The sequence below is a fragment of the Ailuropoda melanoleuca genome, chromosome 16 (genome assembly GCF_002007445.2).
Source record: "Ailuropoda melanoleuca isolate Jingjing chromosome 16, ASM200744v2, whole genome shotgun sequence".
Taxonomy (NCBI): domain Eukaryota; kingdom Metazoa; phylum Chordata; class Mammalia; order Carnivora; family Ursidae; genus Ailuropoda; species Ailuropoda melanoleuca.
The window spans coordinates 2,516,359-2,533,266 of NC_048233.1; the positions used below are offsets into that span (position 1 = coordinate 2,516,359).

At 35.8% G+C, this 16,908-nt stretch overlaps 1 protein-coding gene across 12 annotated transcripts in view; it reads right to left on the reverse strand.

Annotated features, from left to right (window-relative positions):
* The window catches only part of ERC1 (ELKS/RAB6-interacting/CAST family member 1), a 536,559-nt gene that overhangs the window by 299,141 nt on the left and 220,510 nt on the right, over positions 1–16,908 (reverse strand). For all 12 annotated transcript variants that reach the window (XM_019793501.2, XM_034645665.1, XM_002914100.4 and 9 more), the window contains one exon: positions 2,517–2,652. In XM_019793501.2, the coding sequence (XP_019649060.1) occupies positions 2,517–2,652 (136 nt within the window). The remainder of the gene's footprint in view (positions 1–2,516; positions 2,653–16,908) is intronic.

Genomic DNA, 16,908 nt, shown 5'->3' on the forward strand with positions numbered 1-16,908 from the left:
ATCCTAAATCAATTGCATTTCTACTATTCTACTCCCATGAATTCTATGATTAGCCATTTTTCCAAGAATCTCTAGCTTCTTTTAGAGGGGAATCCTATTTAGAGATCACAATCTGAGTACTAGGGATATTGACTATCACTAGGTTGTCATTTGTAATAAAATGGTTAAGAAGTAAGTGGCAGAGTTAGTAAAGAACTGAGATCAGATGCAAAGTATTCTATTTGTAATCCTATGATCTTTTCACTATATTTTAATAAATTACATACATGTGTATCTTGCATATGGCCATGAACTATCATTTGTCATAACTTTTATACCTATCACTTACTGAGACACCTTGGAAAAATCATTCATCTACTCTAAATTAGTTTTCTATGTAATATATAAATAAATAATCTGACTTCTTAAATTATATGAAGAGGAAATAGGAGATTACACGTGAAGGATCTTTTGACGTTAACATAAAAACTGACAAAAGATTAAAAGGGCACCTTTCAGTTTACACAGATAGACTAGTAACAGAAAACATTAAAGGGACAGAGGGCACAAGACAAATGAAACAGTTAAGGAGGTAACATAAATAAATATATTCTGTAAATGTTCTGTAAAATAAATATTTTCTGTAATTAAAAATGATGTGATCCTAGTTCCACAAAGGAGGTTGAATGAAATCCTAGAAATAGCCTGTAAAATAATTTCATAAAATATAAAGATGCCAATTCAAACTTGTGAGCAATGAAATAATTTCCTATCAATGACCTAGTGAAATTGTTAGCAATGAAGAAAAATAAGACCCTCACGACACAAAATACCCTAAAATAATTTAAATTAAAAATTAAAGGTAAGAGGCACCTGGGTGGCTCAGTCAGTAAAGCATCTGCCTTCGGCTCAGTGCACAATACCATGGTAGAGCCCTGCATCAGGCTCCCTGCTGAAAAGGGAGTCTGCTTCTCCCTCTCTCTCTGCCCCTTCCCCCAGCTTGTGTGTACTCTGTCTGTCTCTCTCTCAAATAAATAAAATCTTTTTAAAAATATATAGGTAAAAAATGAAAGCCCAGAACAACTTAAAAATATTTGTAGATAAATATTTATATGTTCCCAAAACAGGAATAAACGAACCAAAAAATGCTTGGAGAAAAGGCCAACATGGAGGAGACATAACATTTGATTTACATTAACAAATAAAAATTTAAGACATGAATAATACTTAGCCTCACTGGTAATCAGAGAAATATATATTAAAACAAAAATTAAATATTTTCCATCCATCAGACTGGCATTTAAAAAAAAGGGAGGAAGAGAAAATTGACAGTATTGACTATTGTTGGCAAGAAGGAGGGAAAACTGGTATGCTGCTTTATCAAAAGGTGCTGCATTTGAGAAAATGTCTACTATTCCTATAAGGACTATGCATTTTATAATCAATAAAATTTATATAAAAGATGAATGAAAAAAGAAATTAAAAACATGTCTGAAATGGATTTGTGGTAAAGCCTAAAAAAGGCTTCCATAGTAATAACTCCTCTAAACCTCTCCAGTAAAGATTTCATGATAATACAACTGTGACATACTCTCTTACCCAATTCGAAGTTGTAACGAGAGAAAAATGAAGTGGCAATGGCTTAGCAGCCTTAGCAGAAGTTTCAGAGGTTTCTAGCAAAGTTCATGATATTCTTCTCTAAAATTTAAACCTTCATTCCGACAAGCTAAAGATCCAGAAAGTCTCAGTTAAAATCGTGGCTGAGCCACTTTGAAAACTGTGTGCATTTAGGCAAATAATTCAATTTCTCTGAGCCTGTTTCCTTATCTATAAAATGTGTATAAAACCATCTGTCCCACAGGATCACTGTAAAGGTTAGAAACCATGAATGACCCGGGCCTAGGGCCAAGTACTGAACACATATGGGCACTTCTCATATCATCACTACTCCTACTGTTATGGAGTCTAATTCCACCCTAATTTGTGAATAATTAGGTTTACACATCAATTATCACTCCGCTGAAATGAAAAAGTATAGGTTATACATCCTATGACTGTGAAATATGTTCTCTAAATTGAATGTTTAAAAAGGAGGGAAAGAAAGACGGAGAGGGCAAAAAGGAAAAGGCGGGGTAAAAGGGAAAGGAGAATGAAAAACACAGAAGGACGTTAGACATGAACCAAGTTCAGCAACGCACTTTAATGAAAGAAAACGGCAAACAGTAACACTGACTACCCTGAAGCTTAAGAGAACCCACTCATTAAACTGACATGGAACTTACCAATTAAATGCGATCAACTTGAAGCAAGGTGAACTTTCTCCTATGCTGAGGTGGATCCTCGCAAAGCTGTGGAATAAAACTTGCCTTTTCTATTTAAAGCCATTCCTTTATTGCTAAACAGTTGGTCTCAGAGGAAGGCAGCAAGCAGGGTTAGAAAGAGAAAAAAGAGGAGGATAAAGATGAAGAGGAAAACAACATGCAATTATGGATCAAATCTCTTCACCCGATCCTTTCAGACTGTCCTCGTGTTCTAACCTGTAGTTGCTGGGAGCTGTCATTGAGATTGTCCTCCCTTCGTCGAGCCTCCTCAAGCATCTGTGCGCTCTTCTTCTTTTCCACCTGTTCCTTGTGCTTCAGATTTGCTACCTTCTTATTCTGGTCTTTCACTTGCCTATTGATAAAGGGGAGAAAAGCCAAGCTTTTCATATATATGTATAGAGAACAATATTTTCATTTACAAATTTATACCACTGACACCAAGTAACAGCTGAAAACCAACAAAGAATTCTTGCTGCAAGATTTTTCTAACAATTCAAAATTCTTTCCTACCAAGGATAGCAAATTGGTAACAATGATGTTTCAGAAACTATGTTTAAACATGTACTTTGTGAAGCATAAAACCATAAAACAAAAGAAAGGCATGGGATAGTCTGAAGAAATCAATTCAGGTCTTTATGTTAGAAACAGGGAAAGTCTACCGACATCAATGCTATGAAACAGTAGAGTAGCCGATTAAGAAAGGCTTGATAGAAATAACTCTAATTTTACTACTATGAAATATTTCAAACTTTCAAAAGACTATATATAATATATATACGAATATAAAAATAATGATGTAACAAACTGGGAACCCAGCATAAGCAACAAAAGATTATACGTACTTCTGAAGTTCCCAATCCAATTCCACTGCCTCCACACTAAAATAAGAATGACTTATATTCTAAATGTTGTGTTTAAAATCCCCTTGCTTTTGGGGCGGATGGGTGGCTCAGTCATTAAGTGTCTGCCTTCGGCTCAGGTCATGATCCCGGGGTCCTGGGATCAAGCCCCGCATCGGGCTCCCCGCACAGCAGGAAGCCTGCTTCTCCCTCTCCCACTCCCCCTGCTTGTGTTCCCTCTCTCACTGTGTCTCTCTCTGTCAAATTAAAAATCTTTAAAAAAAAAAAAACCCTTTGCTTTTATTATAGTATGCTACATACAGGGATACTTCATTTAGTTTGCATGCTTTTGAAATTCATATACGGTTTATTAATAACTGATTCTTTCTTTTCAATACACCCTTTTGAGACTCATACTAAACAATGAGTGTTAATCCAGTTTTTTCAATCCCTTCAATTTTCACTACAATATAAATATGAAGCAATTATTTCAATCCATTCTCAAAGTGATGAACAGTGCAGTTGTTTTGTTTTTCTTACTATTATGAACAATGCTGCTAGTTATACTCTGATATACCTATGCAAGAGTTTCCCCAAGGCATGGGCCTAGAAACAGAAGTAGTAGGCCATACAATAGGTATACCTTCAAATTCACTAATTACTTTCCAAGAAATTATATTAACTTGTATTTTCACCAATAGTTCACAGCAATACCTGTTACACCACTAGGAAATCATTAACACTTAGTACTATCTGACTTTCTAAATATTAACCATCTGATATAAATAATATCTCATCACAGTTTTAAAATGCATGTTGCTGACTACTGAAGCTGAACATCTTTTCATTATTCTTTTTTCTCTTTTCTTAAATTTTAATTCCAGTATAATTAACATACAGTGTTATTTTAGTTTCAGGTGTGCAATATCATGATTCAACAATTCTATACATTACTCAGTGTTCTTCATGATAATTGTACTCTTAATCCCCTTCCCCTATTTTACCCATCCCCCAACTCACCTCCTCTCTGGTAACCAGCAGTTTGTTCTTTATAGTTAAGAGTCTGTTTCTTGTTTTGTCTCTTTTTTCTTTGTTCGTTTGTGTGTTTCTTAAATTCCACATATGAGTGAAATCATATGGTATTGTCTTTCTCTGACTTATTTCACTCAGCATAATACTCTCTTGCTCCATCTACATTGTGGGAAATGGCAAGATTTCGTTCTTTTCATGGCTGAATAATATTCCTGTGTGTGTGTGTGTGTGTGTGTGTGTGTGTGTGTGTGTCTCACACCTTTATCCATTCATCTATCCATAGACACTTGGGCTGCTTCCATAATTTGTCTACTTAATGCTGCATTAAACATAAGACTGCATATATCTTTTCAAACTAGTGTTTTCACATTCTTTGGGTAAATAGTTGATAACTAAATTACTGAATCATTTGGTAGTTCTATTTTTTCAGGAACCTCCATACTGTTTTCCACAGTGGCTGCACCAGTTTGCTTTCCCACCAACAGCACACAAGGGTTCCTTTCTCTCTACATCCTCACGAACACGTTGTTGCTTTTGACTGTAGCTATTCTGACAGGTATGAGGTGATATCTCATTGTAGTTTTGATTTGTGTTTCCCTGATGATGAGTGGTGCTATCTTTTATGTGTCTTTTGACGATCTGTATGTCTTCCTTGGAGAAATGTCTATTCATGTCTCCTGCCCTTCTTTAAATTGGATTATTTGTTTTTATCATGTTGAGTTGTAGAAGCTCTTCATATACTTAGAATACTAACCCTAAATCAGATATGTCATTTGCAAATATCTTCTCCCATTCACTAGTTCTCTTCTTGTTTTGTTGATTGCTTCCTATGCTGTGCAGAAGCTTTTTATTTTAATGTGGTCCCAATAGTTTATTTTTGCTTTTGTTTCCCTTGCCTCAGGAGACATATCTAGAAAAATATTGTTACAGCTGATGTCAGAGAAATTACTGTCTGTGCTCTCTTCAGGATTTTTAAGGTTTCAGGTCTCACATGCAGGTCTTAAGTCAATTCTGAATTAATTTTTGTGTATGGTTTAAGAAAGTGGTCTACTTTCACTCTTTTGCACATAGCTCTCCGGTTTTCCCAACAGCATTTGTTAAACAGACTGTCTTTTTCCCCACTGCATATTCTTGCCTCCCTTGTAGAAGATTAAGTGATGGTGTAATTGTGGGTTTGTTTCTGGGTTTTTTATTCTGTTCACTGATCTATGTGTCTATTTTTTATGCCAGTACCATACTGTTTGGATTACTACAGCTTTGTACTATACCTTGAAATCTCTAGTTTTGTTCTTTTTCAGATCACTTTGGCTATTCAGGGTCTTTTATGTTCCATACAAATTTTAGAATTATTTGTTCTAACTCTGAAAAATATCATGGCTAGTTTCATAGGGATTGCATTAAATCTATACATTACTTTGGCTGTATGGACACTTTCAGAGTATTTGTTCTCCCAATCCACGAGCATGGAATATCTTCCCATGTGTTAGTGTTGTCTTCCATTTCCCTCATCAATGTTTCACAGTTTTCAGAGTAGATGTTTTTTACCTCTTTGGTTAAGTTTATTCCTAGGTATTTGATACTTTGGTGCAATTATATATGGGACTGTTTTCTTAATTTCTCTTTCTGCTGCTTCAGTATCAGTGTATAGAAATCCATTGCATTTCTATACATTGGTTTTGTATACTGTGACCTTACTGAATTTATTTACCGGTTCTAGTAGGTTTTTGGTGGAGTCTTTAGGGCTTTCTGTACACAGTATCATGTCATCTGCAAATAGTGGAAGTTTTATTTCTTCCTTGACAATTTGGATGCCTTTTATTTCTTTTTGTTGTCTGACTGCTGTGACTAGGACTTCCAGTACTATGCTGAATGAAAGTGGTGAGAATGGATATCCTTGTCTTGTTCCTGAGCTTAGGAGAAAAGCTCTCACCTTTTCCTGAGGATGATGTATGCTGTGGGTTTTTCATATATGGCCTTTACTATGTTGAAGTATGTTCCTTCTAAAGCTACTTTGTTGGGAGTTTTTATCATGAATGGATGTTGTACTTTGTCAAAAACTTCTTCTCCATCTATTGAAATGATCATGTGGTTTTTATCCTTTTTCTTGTTGATGTGACTTATTGCATTAATTTATGACTATTGAACCAATCTTGCATCCCAGGAATAAATCCTGCTTGGTGGTGGTGAATGATTTTTTAAAATGTATTGTTGGATTTGGTTTGATAGTATTTTGTTGAGGATTTTTGCATCTACATTCATTAGAGATACTGGCCTGCAGTTCTCTTTTTTAGTGGAGTCTTTAACTGGTTTTGATATCAGGGTAGTGCTGGCCTCACTGAATGAATCTGGAAGCTTTTCTTTCTTTGTCTTCTGTTTTTTGGAATAGTTTGCAGAAGAATAAGTATTGACTCCTCTTTAAATGCTTGGTAGAATTCATCTCTAAAAACCTCTAGTCCTGAACTTTTGAGTTAGGAGGTTTTGATTACTGACTTAATTTCATTCCTGGTAATCAGTATGTTCAAATTTTCTATTTCTTCTTATTTCAGTTTTGGTGAGTAATAAGTTTCTAGGAATTTATCCATTTCTTCTAGGTTGTCCAATTTGTTGGCACATAATTTTTCAAAATATTCTCTTATAACTATACCTTGTATTTCTATGGTTTCAGTTGTTATTGCTCCTCTTTCATTTCTGATTTTGTTTATCTGAGTCCTCTCTTTCTGGTGAGGAGTCAGGTAAAAGGTTTATCAATCTTGTTGATCTTTTCAAAGAACCAGCTCCTGGTTTCATTGATTTGTTCTGCTGGGGTCTTTTTTAGTTTATATTTCATTTATTTCTGCTCTACTATTTATTATTTCCTTCCTTCCATTGGATTTTGGGTTTTGTTTGTTCTTCTTTTCCTAGCTACTACAGGAGGGTTATTTGAGGTTTTCCTTGCTTCTTGAAGTAGGCCTCTATTGCTATAATCTTTCTTCTTAGACTTGCTTTTGCTGCTTCCTAAAGGTTTTGGACCACTGTCTTTTCATTTACATTTGTCTCCATACACCTTTCTATTTCCTTTTTGATTTCATTTTAGTAGCATGTTGTTTAACCTCCATATATTTGTAGTCTTTCCAGAGTTTTTTCTTATGGCTGATTTCTAGTTTCATAGTGTTGTGGTTGGAAAGGACATTGTAGGACTTTGACCTTTTTGAGTTTGTTGAGACTTGTTTTGTAGCCTAATATGTGATCTATTATGGAGAATGTAACCATCTGCACTTGAAAAAAAGGTGTATTCTACTGTGTTAGGATGTAATGTTCTGAATGTATCTATTAGATCCATCTGGTCCAATGTGTCCTTCACAGCCACTGTTTCCTTGTTATTTTCTGTTTAGATGATCTGTCCATTGATGTAAGTGGAGTGTTGAAGTCCCTACTATTATTATATTACTATCAATTATTTCCTTTATGTTTGTTTTTAGCTGTTTTATGTACCTGGGTGCTGCCATGTTGGGTAATTGCCACAATTACTAAGCCTTGTTGAACTGTTCCCTTTATAATGATATATAGTGTTCTTCTTTGTCTCTTGTTACAGCCTTAGTTTTAAAGTCTATTTTGTCTAAGTATTGCTACCTCAGCTTTCTTTTCATTTTGATTTGCATGATAAGAGCTTTTGCAACCCATCACTTTTCATCTGCATGTATCTGTAGGTCTGAAATGAGTCTCTTACAGGTAGCATACAGATGGGTCTTGTTTTTTTTATCTACTCTATCACCCTATATCTTTTGATTAGAGCACTTAGACCATTTATATTGGAAGTAATTTTTGATAGGTATGTATTTATTGCTATTTTGTTACTTGTTTCATGGTTGTTTTTGCAGTTCTTTTCTTCTCTTGCACTCACAATTTGTTGACTTTCTTTAGTGATATACTTGGATTCCTTTATCTTTATTCTTTGCATATCTATTACCAGTTTTTGCTTTGTGATTACCATTACATTTATATACAACATCTTATGCACATAGCAGTCTATATTAAGTTGATGGTCACTTACGTTTGAGCCCATTCTTTACTCCTTCCCCCCACACCCACAGCATTTTAGGCATATGGTGTCATACTTTACATGTCTTTATTGTGTGGATCCTTTGGCTGATTTTTATAGATATACTTAATTTTATTGCTTTTGTGCTTCATATTTTCCTTACTCCTGCTTAAACGCTCTTTCTTTTCAACTTAGTACCCTTTAATATTTCTTTTAGGACTGGTTTACTGGTCATGAATTAACTTTTGTTTGGGAAAAACTCTTTATCTCTCCTATTTTGAATGATAGCCTTGCTGGATAGCGTATTCATGGCTGCAGGTTTTTTCTTTCAGGACTTTGAATATATCATGCCACTCTCTTCTGGCCTGCAAAGTTTCTACTGAAAAGTCAGCTGGTAGCCTTATGTGGTTTCCCTTGTATGTAACTGTTTTCTTTTTTCTTGCTGCTTTTAAATCTCTATCACTACTTTCTGCCATTTTAATTACTATGTGCCTTTTGTGGACCTCCTTGGGTTGATTTTGTTGTGGGTTCTCTGTGCTTCCTGGATCTGGATTTCTGTTTCTTTCCCCAATTTGGTAAGTTTTCAGCTATTATTTTTTCAAATAAATTTTCTACTCTCTTTTCTCTCTCTCCTCCTTCTACAATCCCTGTAATACAAATATTATTACACTTGATGGTGTTAATGAATTCCCTAAGTCTATTTTCATTTTTTATTATATTTTTCTCTCTCCTGTTCAGCTTGATTGCTTTCCATTACTCTGTCCTCCAGGTTGCTGATGCGTTCTTCCACATCCTCTAGTCTATTTATTCCATATAGTTTCTTTTCTTTTCTTTTTTTTTTTTTTAAGATTTATTTATTCCAGAGGAGAGAGAGGGCAGAAGGGGCAGAGGAGAGAAACCCAAACAAACTCCCCCACTAAGCATGGAGCCCAACAGGGGGCTCAATCCCACGACCCATGAGATCATGACCTGAGCTGAAATAATGAGTTGAACACTCAACTTAGTCGCCCAAGCGCCCCCATATAGTGTATTCTTTATTTCAGTTATTGAGTTCATCTCTGATTTGGTTCTTTTTTTATGTTTTCTATCTTTTTGTTAAGGGTCTTGCTGAGGTCTTCCACTCTTTTCTCAAGTCCAGTATCTTTTTAACCATTATTTAAATTCTCTATCAGTCATATTACTTATCTCCATTTTGTTTAGGTCTCTTGCTGTGATTTGGTCCTGTTCTATATCATCTGGGATACATCCCTCAGTCTCCTCGTATTGTCTAACTCTCTGTGACTTTTTCTCTATGTTAGGAAGTCAGCCACATCTTCTGCTCTTGAAATAATGGCCTTATGCAGAAGAGGTCCTATACTGCCCTAGACACAATATTCCCTGTTCACCAGAACCTGGTGCTTTATGGGTGTCTCCTTTGTGTGCTTTATGTGTCTTGCTGTTGAAGCTGAGCCCCTTTTGCCTTCAGTTCCGTCAGCTGCAATGGCTACCTTTGCCTTTTGTGGGGAGGATCCTGTGTTGTTAGTGAACCCGTCTAGGGATGCCTTGGGCTTTAATTGAGTCACACCAGGCATTTGCCAGAAATGCAGTAGCACAAAACTACAGAAAAACATGGGGCAGGGCATGAGGTGCCAGGAACATCCATGCTGGGGGGAGGGGACCTGCAGCTGACTGGGACCGAGGCAAGCTGGGTTGGAAGGAATGGATCCACAGAAGTGCTTCAGGGATGAGATACACAGTGTTGGCAAGGTTTGTGTGGATCTGCTGAGAGAGTGGACCTGGTGCCAGGGCCTGGCTGGAGGGCGCATGTCCACTGTTAGCAAGTTGGTAGCAAGTATGGACATTGTTCTTGTTCCCATAGGTGGCCATGTGTTTATGCTTGTGGGTTGGGCAGGGAAGGGTAACCAACAGCTTCTTTGTTCCTGAAGAAACCTCACAAGGATGCTTCTCCTTCCAGCACACACTCTGAGACTAGTAAACAAATCTCCCTCCAGTATATCCTAGGTGTTTTTCAAACTATTGCTTCTATGCTGTAGCTCTAGGGGACTATTTGTTGTACTTTCTCCTTAAAAGTGGGGGACTCAGTTTCCTCTCACCCTACTGGCTCTCCCAAGAGCCTCCTGATTTTCAAATTTCCAGGTTTTAAGCCCCACTGACTATAAGAATTCATGAAATTCGGGGGCACCTGAATGGCTCAGTCGTTAAGCGTCTGCCTTCTGCCCAAGTCATGATCCCAGGGTCCTGGGATCAAGGCCCGCATCGGGCTCCCTGCTCTGCTGGGAGCCTGCTTCTCCCTCTCCCACTCCCCCTGCTTGTGTTCCCTCTCTCACTGTCTCTCTCTCTCTGTAAAATAAATAAATAAAATCTTTAAAAAAAAATTTCATGAAATTCGGCACCTCTGTTTTCCAAAAACAAACGTTATGGGAATTCCTCTTCCCTATGCAGGCTCCGTAAGTGTTGAGAGTTTGTTTCTTTGATCTCCACGTGTCTCAGGCATTTCTCCCTCCCACAGAAAATCCTGTGGGTCCATTTAGCTCCTGACCACTCTTCCACCCTTCCTACCCTTTTCAGTGTGACCTCTTCTCTACATTTAGCTATGGAGAGTCTGTTCTCCCAGCCTTCAGGTCATTTTCTAGGTTGTTTGGAGTTACGTGGTTGTTATCTAGTTCTATCCATTAGATGAGGTGAGCTTAGGGTCCTCCTACTCTGCCATCTTCCCCAGTAGTTCTGAACATCTTTTCATATGGGATTTGGCCATTTCTGTTTCCACATCTCTGAAATAGCTATTTACGTATTTTGCCCATTTTTTAATTAGGTATCTTTTTCTTCATGACTTGCAAGTATTCTTTATATATTTCGTATAATAATCCCTTATCTGTTATATATTACACAAATATTTTCTTCCAATCTATGAATTATTCCTTTAATAGCTTTATGGTATGTTTTCAATTGTAAAATTTAAAATTTTTTATTGTATCAAATGTACCAATCTTCTTTATGGTTTGCAATTTTGTGACTTTTTCACAATATCTTCCCTATCCCAAGCTCATAAAGATATTCTCTTGAAAATTCTGTAACTTTGTCTTTCACACTGAAGTCATTAATCTGTTTGACACTGATGTTGTATATAGTATGAGCTAAAGATATAATTTCATTTTTCAGGTACGATATGAGGTAAGAATAAAATTTCATTTTTTACATATATAGATAACTAATTGTCCCAGCAGCACTAACATGCACTGTCACAACAGTCATATATAAAGTATTGGTAAACACGTTTGCCTATTTTATGGCTCTCTGGTATCTTTGTGTATTACTGTGCCAAATCTACACTTCCTTAATTACTATGCCTTTATAAGAAGTCTCAAAAGTTATTTCAGGCAAGCCTGCCTATCTTGTTCTTATTCAGGACCATCTTGGCATTTCCTGGCCCTTTAGACTTCTCATATAAATTTCAGAACCAGGCTGTCAAGCCCCATAAAACCAGCCAATCAACCAATCAACAACAGCAATTAAAACTCAGCAGCAGCCTTTGGGATTTTTATTGAAACTGCACTGAATCCATAAATCAATTTGGAAAGAAAAGACACTTTAATGCTCTTGAACTTTTCAATTCATTGACATGGTATGTCTCTCTAGTTACTTTAGCTATCCTTGAAAGGTTTTCAACAAAGTGTTTTAATTTCTTCAATAAAATAGTTCCATTTATTTTATTCCTAGGTAACTTATATACAGTTTTGTTGTCATTTTAAATTCTGGACACCATGTTATTACACACAGTTCCTTACACAAAGTACTCCCAAAAAAGTAGTTTACAAGAATGTAAGTATTGATAAAATTGACATTTGTCATTATCTAATGTGCAGTCCATATTCAATGTCCCCCAGTTGTCTCAAAAGAAATCTTCACAGTTGGCTTGTTTTGAGTCAGAATTCATGAAAGGGTACACAGCATTGTGTTTGTTAAATCCTTCAAAGCTCTATTAATCTAGAGAAAAGTCCCTTACTTTTTCCTCTGCTCCCTTATTTAATGCCACTGACTTCTTAAAGAAATGGACTTCAGTTGTTCTTGTAAAATGACTTACATTTTGGGTTATCTGTCTGTTTCTTCATGGAGTCTTTAACTCATTTTCTGCTTTTCCTTTTTTCTTTTTTAGATAATGAGAGTTAGCCTGAAAGACTTGACCAGATTCAGTTTTAACTTTGTAAGTCATAATAGTAAATAATGGCATTGTATACTTCATATTGCCTCACATCAGAAAGCATATAGTGTCTGGTTTCCCATTCTTAATGAAGCTAGGATTCATCAGTGTATTGGTAGTAACAGTCTGCTCTTCCATCTATAAAATTCACCTTTCATCAACTTTTCATCTATTAGTCCCAAACGCAGATGAACCTTTCCTGAATAAATTATTCCGGTGATATATTTTATTAAATTTATTTTATTCTAATGTTTTCTTCCTGGCATGTGGACACACACTTCATTTCTACATGTGGGTTTACAAGGAACTAACTTGGTAAATGTTTCTGCTAATAATTTTTCTGTGTATTCTTTTGGGTATTTCAGGGAGACACTTATATAAGGATTTTTTAAATCTTTACATTCTTTTTATCTGTTCTTATTGAAATTCCTAGAATTTCCAGAACCATGATGGAAAGAAGTAGTGAGAGTGGGTATCTTTGTCCTCTTGATTCAATGAAATGCTTTTTACACTTCATAATTGACTAGAATATTTGTTAACTTTTTTCTGTGGAAACTTTTTATTTTTCCTCTTCTGCCAAAAGTTGTCACTTTAGTTGTGAATATGTGAATGGTTATTTTATTGACATGCTTTTAAGATTTTCCAATGTTAAACTAATTTTGTCACAAGACTAACCCTATCTTTCATATTTTGCATTTGTACCTCTATAAATTACTTTCTTAAAGCTTAACTATACATTTATAAAATTAACGAAAACATTCTGGCATTTTTATTGTTTTCTGTAATACTGTCAAAAACAAAACTGTGGAATCCTCTTTGCAAGATTTTGTTATTTATTTATTTAAGATTTTATTTATTTGACAGAGAGAGAGAAGCCAGCAAGAGAGGGAACACAAGCAGGGGGAGTGGGAGAGGAAGAAGCAGGCTCCCAGTGGAGCAGGGAGCCCGATGTGGGACTCAATCCCAGGACCCTAGGATCATGACCTGAGCCGAAGGCAAATGCTTAACAACTGAGACACCCGGGCACCCCTCTCTACAAGATTTTGAAAAATATATTCTCCTTTGGTTGATTTGAATATAATTCTACCTATAGGCAACAAAATTTTTAAAAAATAATTTCTAAATGCTTCTTCAGCATAGAATTTTAACTATAAAAAATTAATTCAAAATCAAATAGTAAATTAATGACATAGATGATAGGATAAAAAGTCATTCTCTAATGGAAGTGCACAATAATAAGCTATGCCAAGGTCACATTTCAGATCTGTGCTTTCTGCCATCTTGAATATTCACAGAAAAATTCAACCACAGAGAATATAATAAAAGTAGTTACCAGTAGAAGAAACAGAAATGTAAGTCATGTTTATATTTGATTCTCCTCATTATTTAATCTTCTGTGCTAATAATTCCATTTTTATTAATCTGGTATCAGTTATATCAACTAATGGAAAAAACAGATTAGGACCTTTGCATTAGAAAAGACCAAAAAATGAAGCAAGACTTTGTTTTCATGAATCAAATTGCTCTTTCTCAAAATTAAATTCCTCACAACACTACTTTACCAGGTACAAACATTTTGCTGTTTTAAGAGAGAAAAAAATTTCAGATGGTATAAAGTTCTTCTCACTCTACATCTGGGGATTATTCCAGATGGTGCTAGCAACCACTAATGCCTGTAGTAGTAACGTGGTTACATGGAGCATTACAACACAGGGAGTAAGAAACCTAATTGAAATTGCTTGTGTATTTTTTGGTTGGAGGGCCAACTTCATAGGCTTAAGTTTTGTTTGTTTTTTTTTTTAAAGATTTTTTATTTATGTGACAGAGAGACAGCCAGCGAGAGAGGGAACACAGCAGGGGAAGTGGGAGAGGAAGAAGCAGGCTCCCAACGGAGGAGCCCGAATGCAGGACTCGATCCTGGAACGCCAGGATCACACCCTGAGCCGAAGGCAGACGCTTAACGACTGCGCTACCAGGCGCCCCCATAGGCTTAAGTTTTGATCCAATCAAAACCCATTTCATTCCTTAGCACTTTTTATCATAATTATTATCTGAGAGTTAGTGACTTTTTAAATTTCTGACTCTATCCCCAAGTCACAGAACTAGGTCAAGGTATTTTTAGTTGTATTTCAGAAAAGAGAATTAAAAAATCCCACTGTCCCTATCCTACCCCAACAACCATCCCAATCCAACTTGTAATGTGTGTTTAAAAACCAAAAATGTTTATTTTGATTTTTAAAATATTGGTCATACGATTTTAATGATTATCTCCATCAACTCCAAAAAGACATGATAAAATGCCAGGTAACAAATATAGAATACCAAGCTGAATTCAAAGCATGATCCTAAACATATATGTGTGCATACACACGCACGGATAACCAAAAAAAATTAAAAATTAGAATATTAAAAAGGAAAAAAGATGTTTTTAATTTTTTTCCCAATGGTTTTCTGTAGTTTCTAAATTTTCTAAAATAGACAAAATATTTTTTATATATTTTATTTATTTTAGAGAGAGAGAGAGAGCACACACAAGTGGGGGGAGGAAAAGATGGAGGGAAGGATGAGTCCCAAGAAGACTCCAAACTGAGTGCAGAGCCCAACTCGGGGCTCGATCTCACAACTGGGAGAACATGGCCTGAGCCACCCAGATGCCCCAAGAGACAAAATATTTTTAAAAAACAAGTTATGTTTAAAGTTTAACCTGGGTGGCTAAGTCAGTTAAGCGGCGAACTCTTGATTTTAGCTCAGATCGTGATCTCAGGGTCATGAGATCAAGCCCTCTATGGGGCTCTGCGGTCAGTACACGGTCTACTTGAGATTCTCCCTCCCTCTCCCTCTCCCTCTGACCCTTCTCCTGCTCACATGCACACACATGCACACTCTCTCTCTAAAATAAATAAACAGTTTTTTAAAAATGAGATATGGTTTTATCTCAAAATAGGGTCTTCATCTGTATCACACTAAGAGTAGTCCAGTATGGCACATTTAAGTTTCCCTTATTTTCTTGATCTTTAATTTTCTACTTCCTAACATTTTCTTTTTATATTTTCAATTTCCTTTCTTTATCTTAGTTTTCTATTACCTCTACATTTCACTCTACAGAATAAAGCAGAATTATATATGAAAATAAAATGATTTTATATAATGAGTCAGGCAACCAAGAAAAGTATAGAAAATTGTAAGAGGATTAAATCAATCTCTACTATTGTCTTTCCTACCCCACCTCCTTGTATTATGTGTATGTGTACATGCAAGCACAGGTGCATGTAGAGTTCTGAATTCACAAATAAACTAGAGTGGATGAATACACCCAACTTTGTTGCCTCACTAATAACCTTTTCAATACTGTTTCTTAGGAAAAAACACAAAGGGCAGTATCATCAAAACACATGTTAAGAATAAAAACAAAAGATGTTACTACAATGTATATTCAGAAATAAATATTCTGAGACATAACAGAATCTGTGAAACATGAAATTGCCTTCTTTTTACTTATAAATAGATCAATATGTAATTTGATTTAAATCCAAACTGACAAAAAACCCCAAATATGTTAGTAAATCAATACCTTAAAGGGCAAACAGAAAGAAAAGGATTTAAATGGCTTAGTATAAATTTTTTTTACTCTCTCAGACTATTATGCCTGAATTAATTAACTGGAGTTAAATTCTAAGTGAACTTATACTTTTATTTTTCTTCAAACAGGAACATGACAAAGGAGAGAGATTCATAAATTAATTAATCCTTTAAATTCTCAATTGATGAGTTCCCAACTATTATAACAATGCAATTATGAGTAATAGATTGACCGCTCTCCACTCTCACACAGACATTAATAAATTAATGTGTAAGAAGAGAGAAAAGCAAAAATGGAAGACAGACCGATCTCTACTGGTCTCTGTCACAAAGTTTTATAAAATGTGGTCTACCACCTTGCTATTCAAAGTGTGATTCATGAACACACATCATCAGCATCACTTGGGAGCTGGTTGAAAATACAGAATTCTCAGGATCACATCAGATCTACTAAATCTGCCACAATTTACTCTGTCATTGTTCCCTCAGCCTCTGCCTCTTAAAATCCAAACTCAAACGTAGGTAAATCCATTAGGTCATAACTACTCCTGACCCCCCTCAGCTCCCATACCCACTTTTACTAAATATATCTTATGACATATTAATTTGTTCTTCATATTAGTGTGAACCACATTTATATCTCATTATACCTATGAAAATGCCTTCCTAGGAGTGCTTGGTTGGCTCAACAAGATCCTGGCTAATACAATCCAACAGTACATTAAAAGGATTATCCATCATGACCAAGTGGGATTCATCCCTGGGAATGCAAGTGTGGTTCAACTTTCGCAAATCGATCAGCGTGATACATCATACCAACAATATAAGACTNTTTCGCAAATCGATCAGCGTGATACATCATACCAACAATATAAGACTCAGGAACCATATGATCCTCTCAATTGATGCAGAAAAAGCATTTGACAAAATACAGCATCCTTT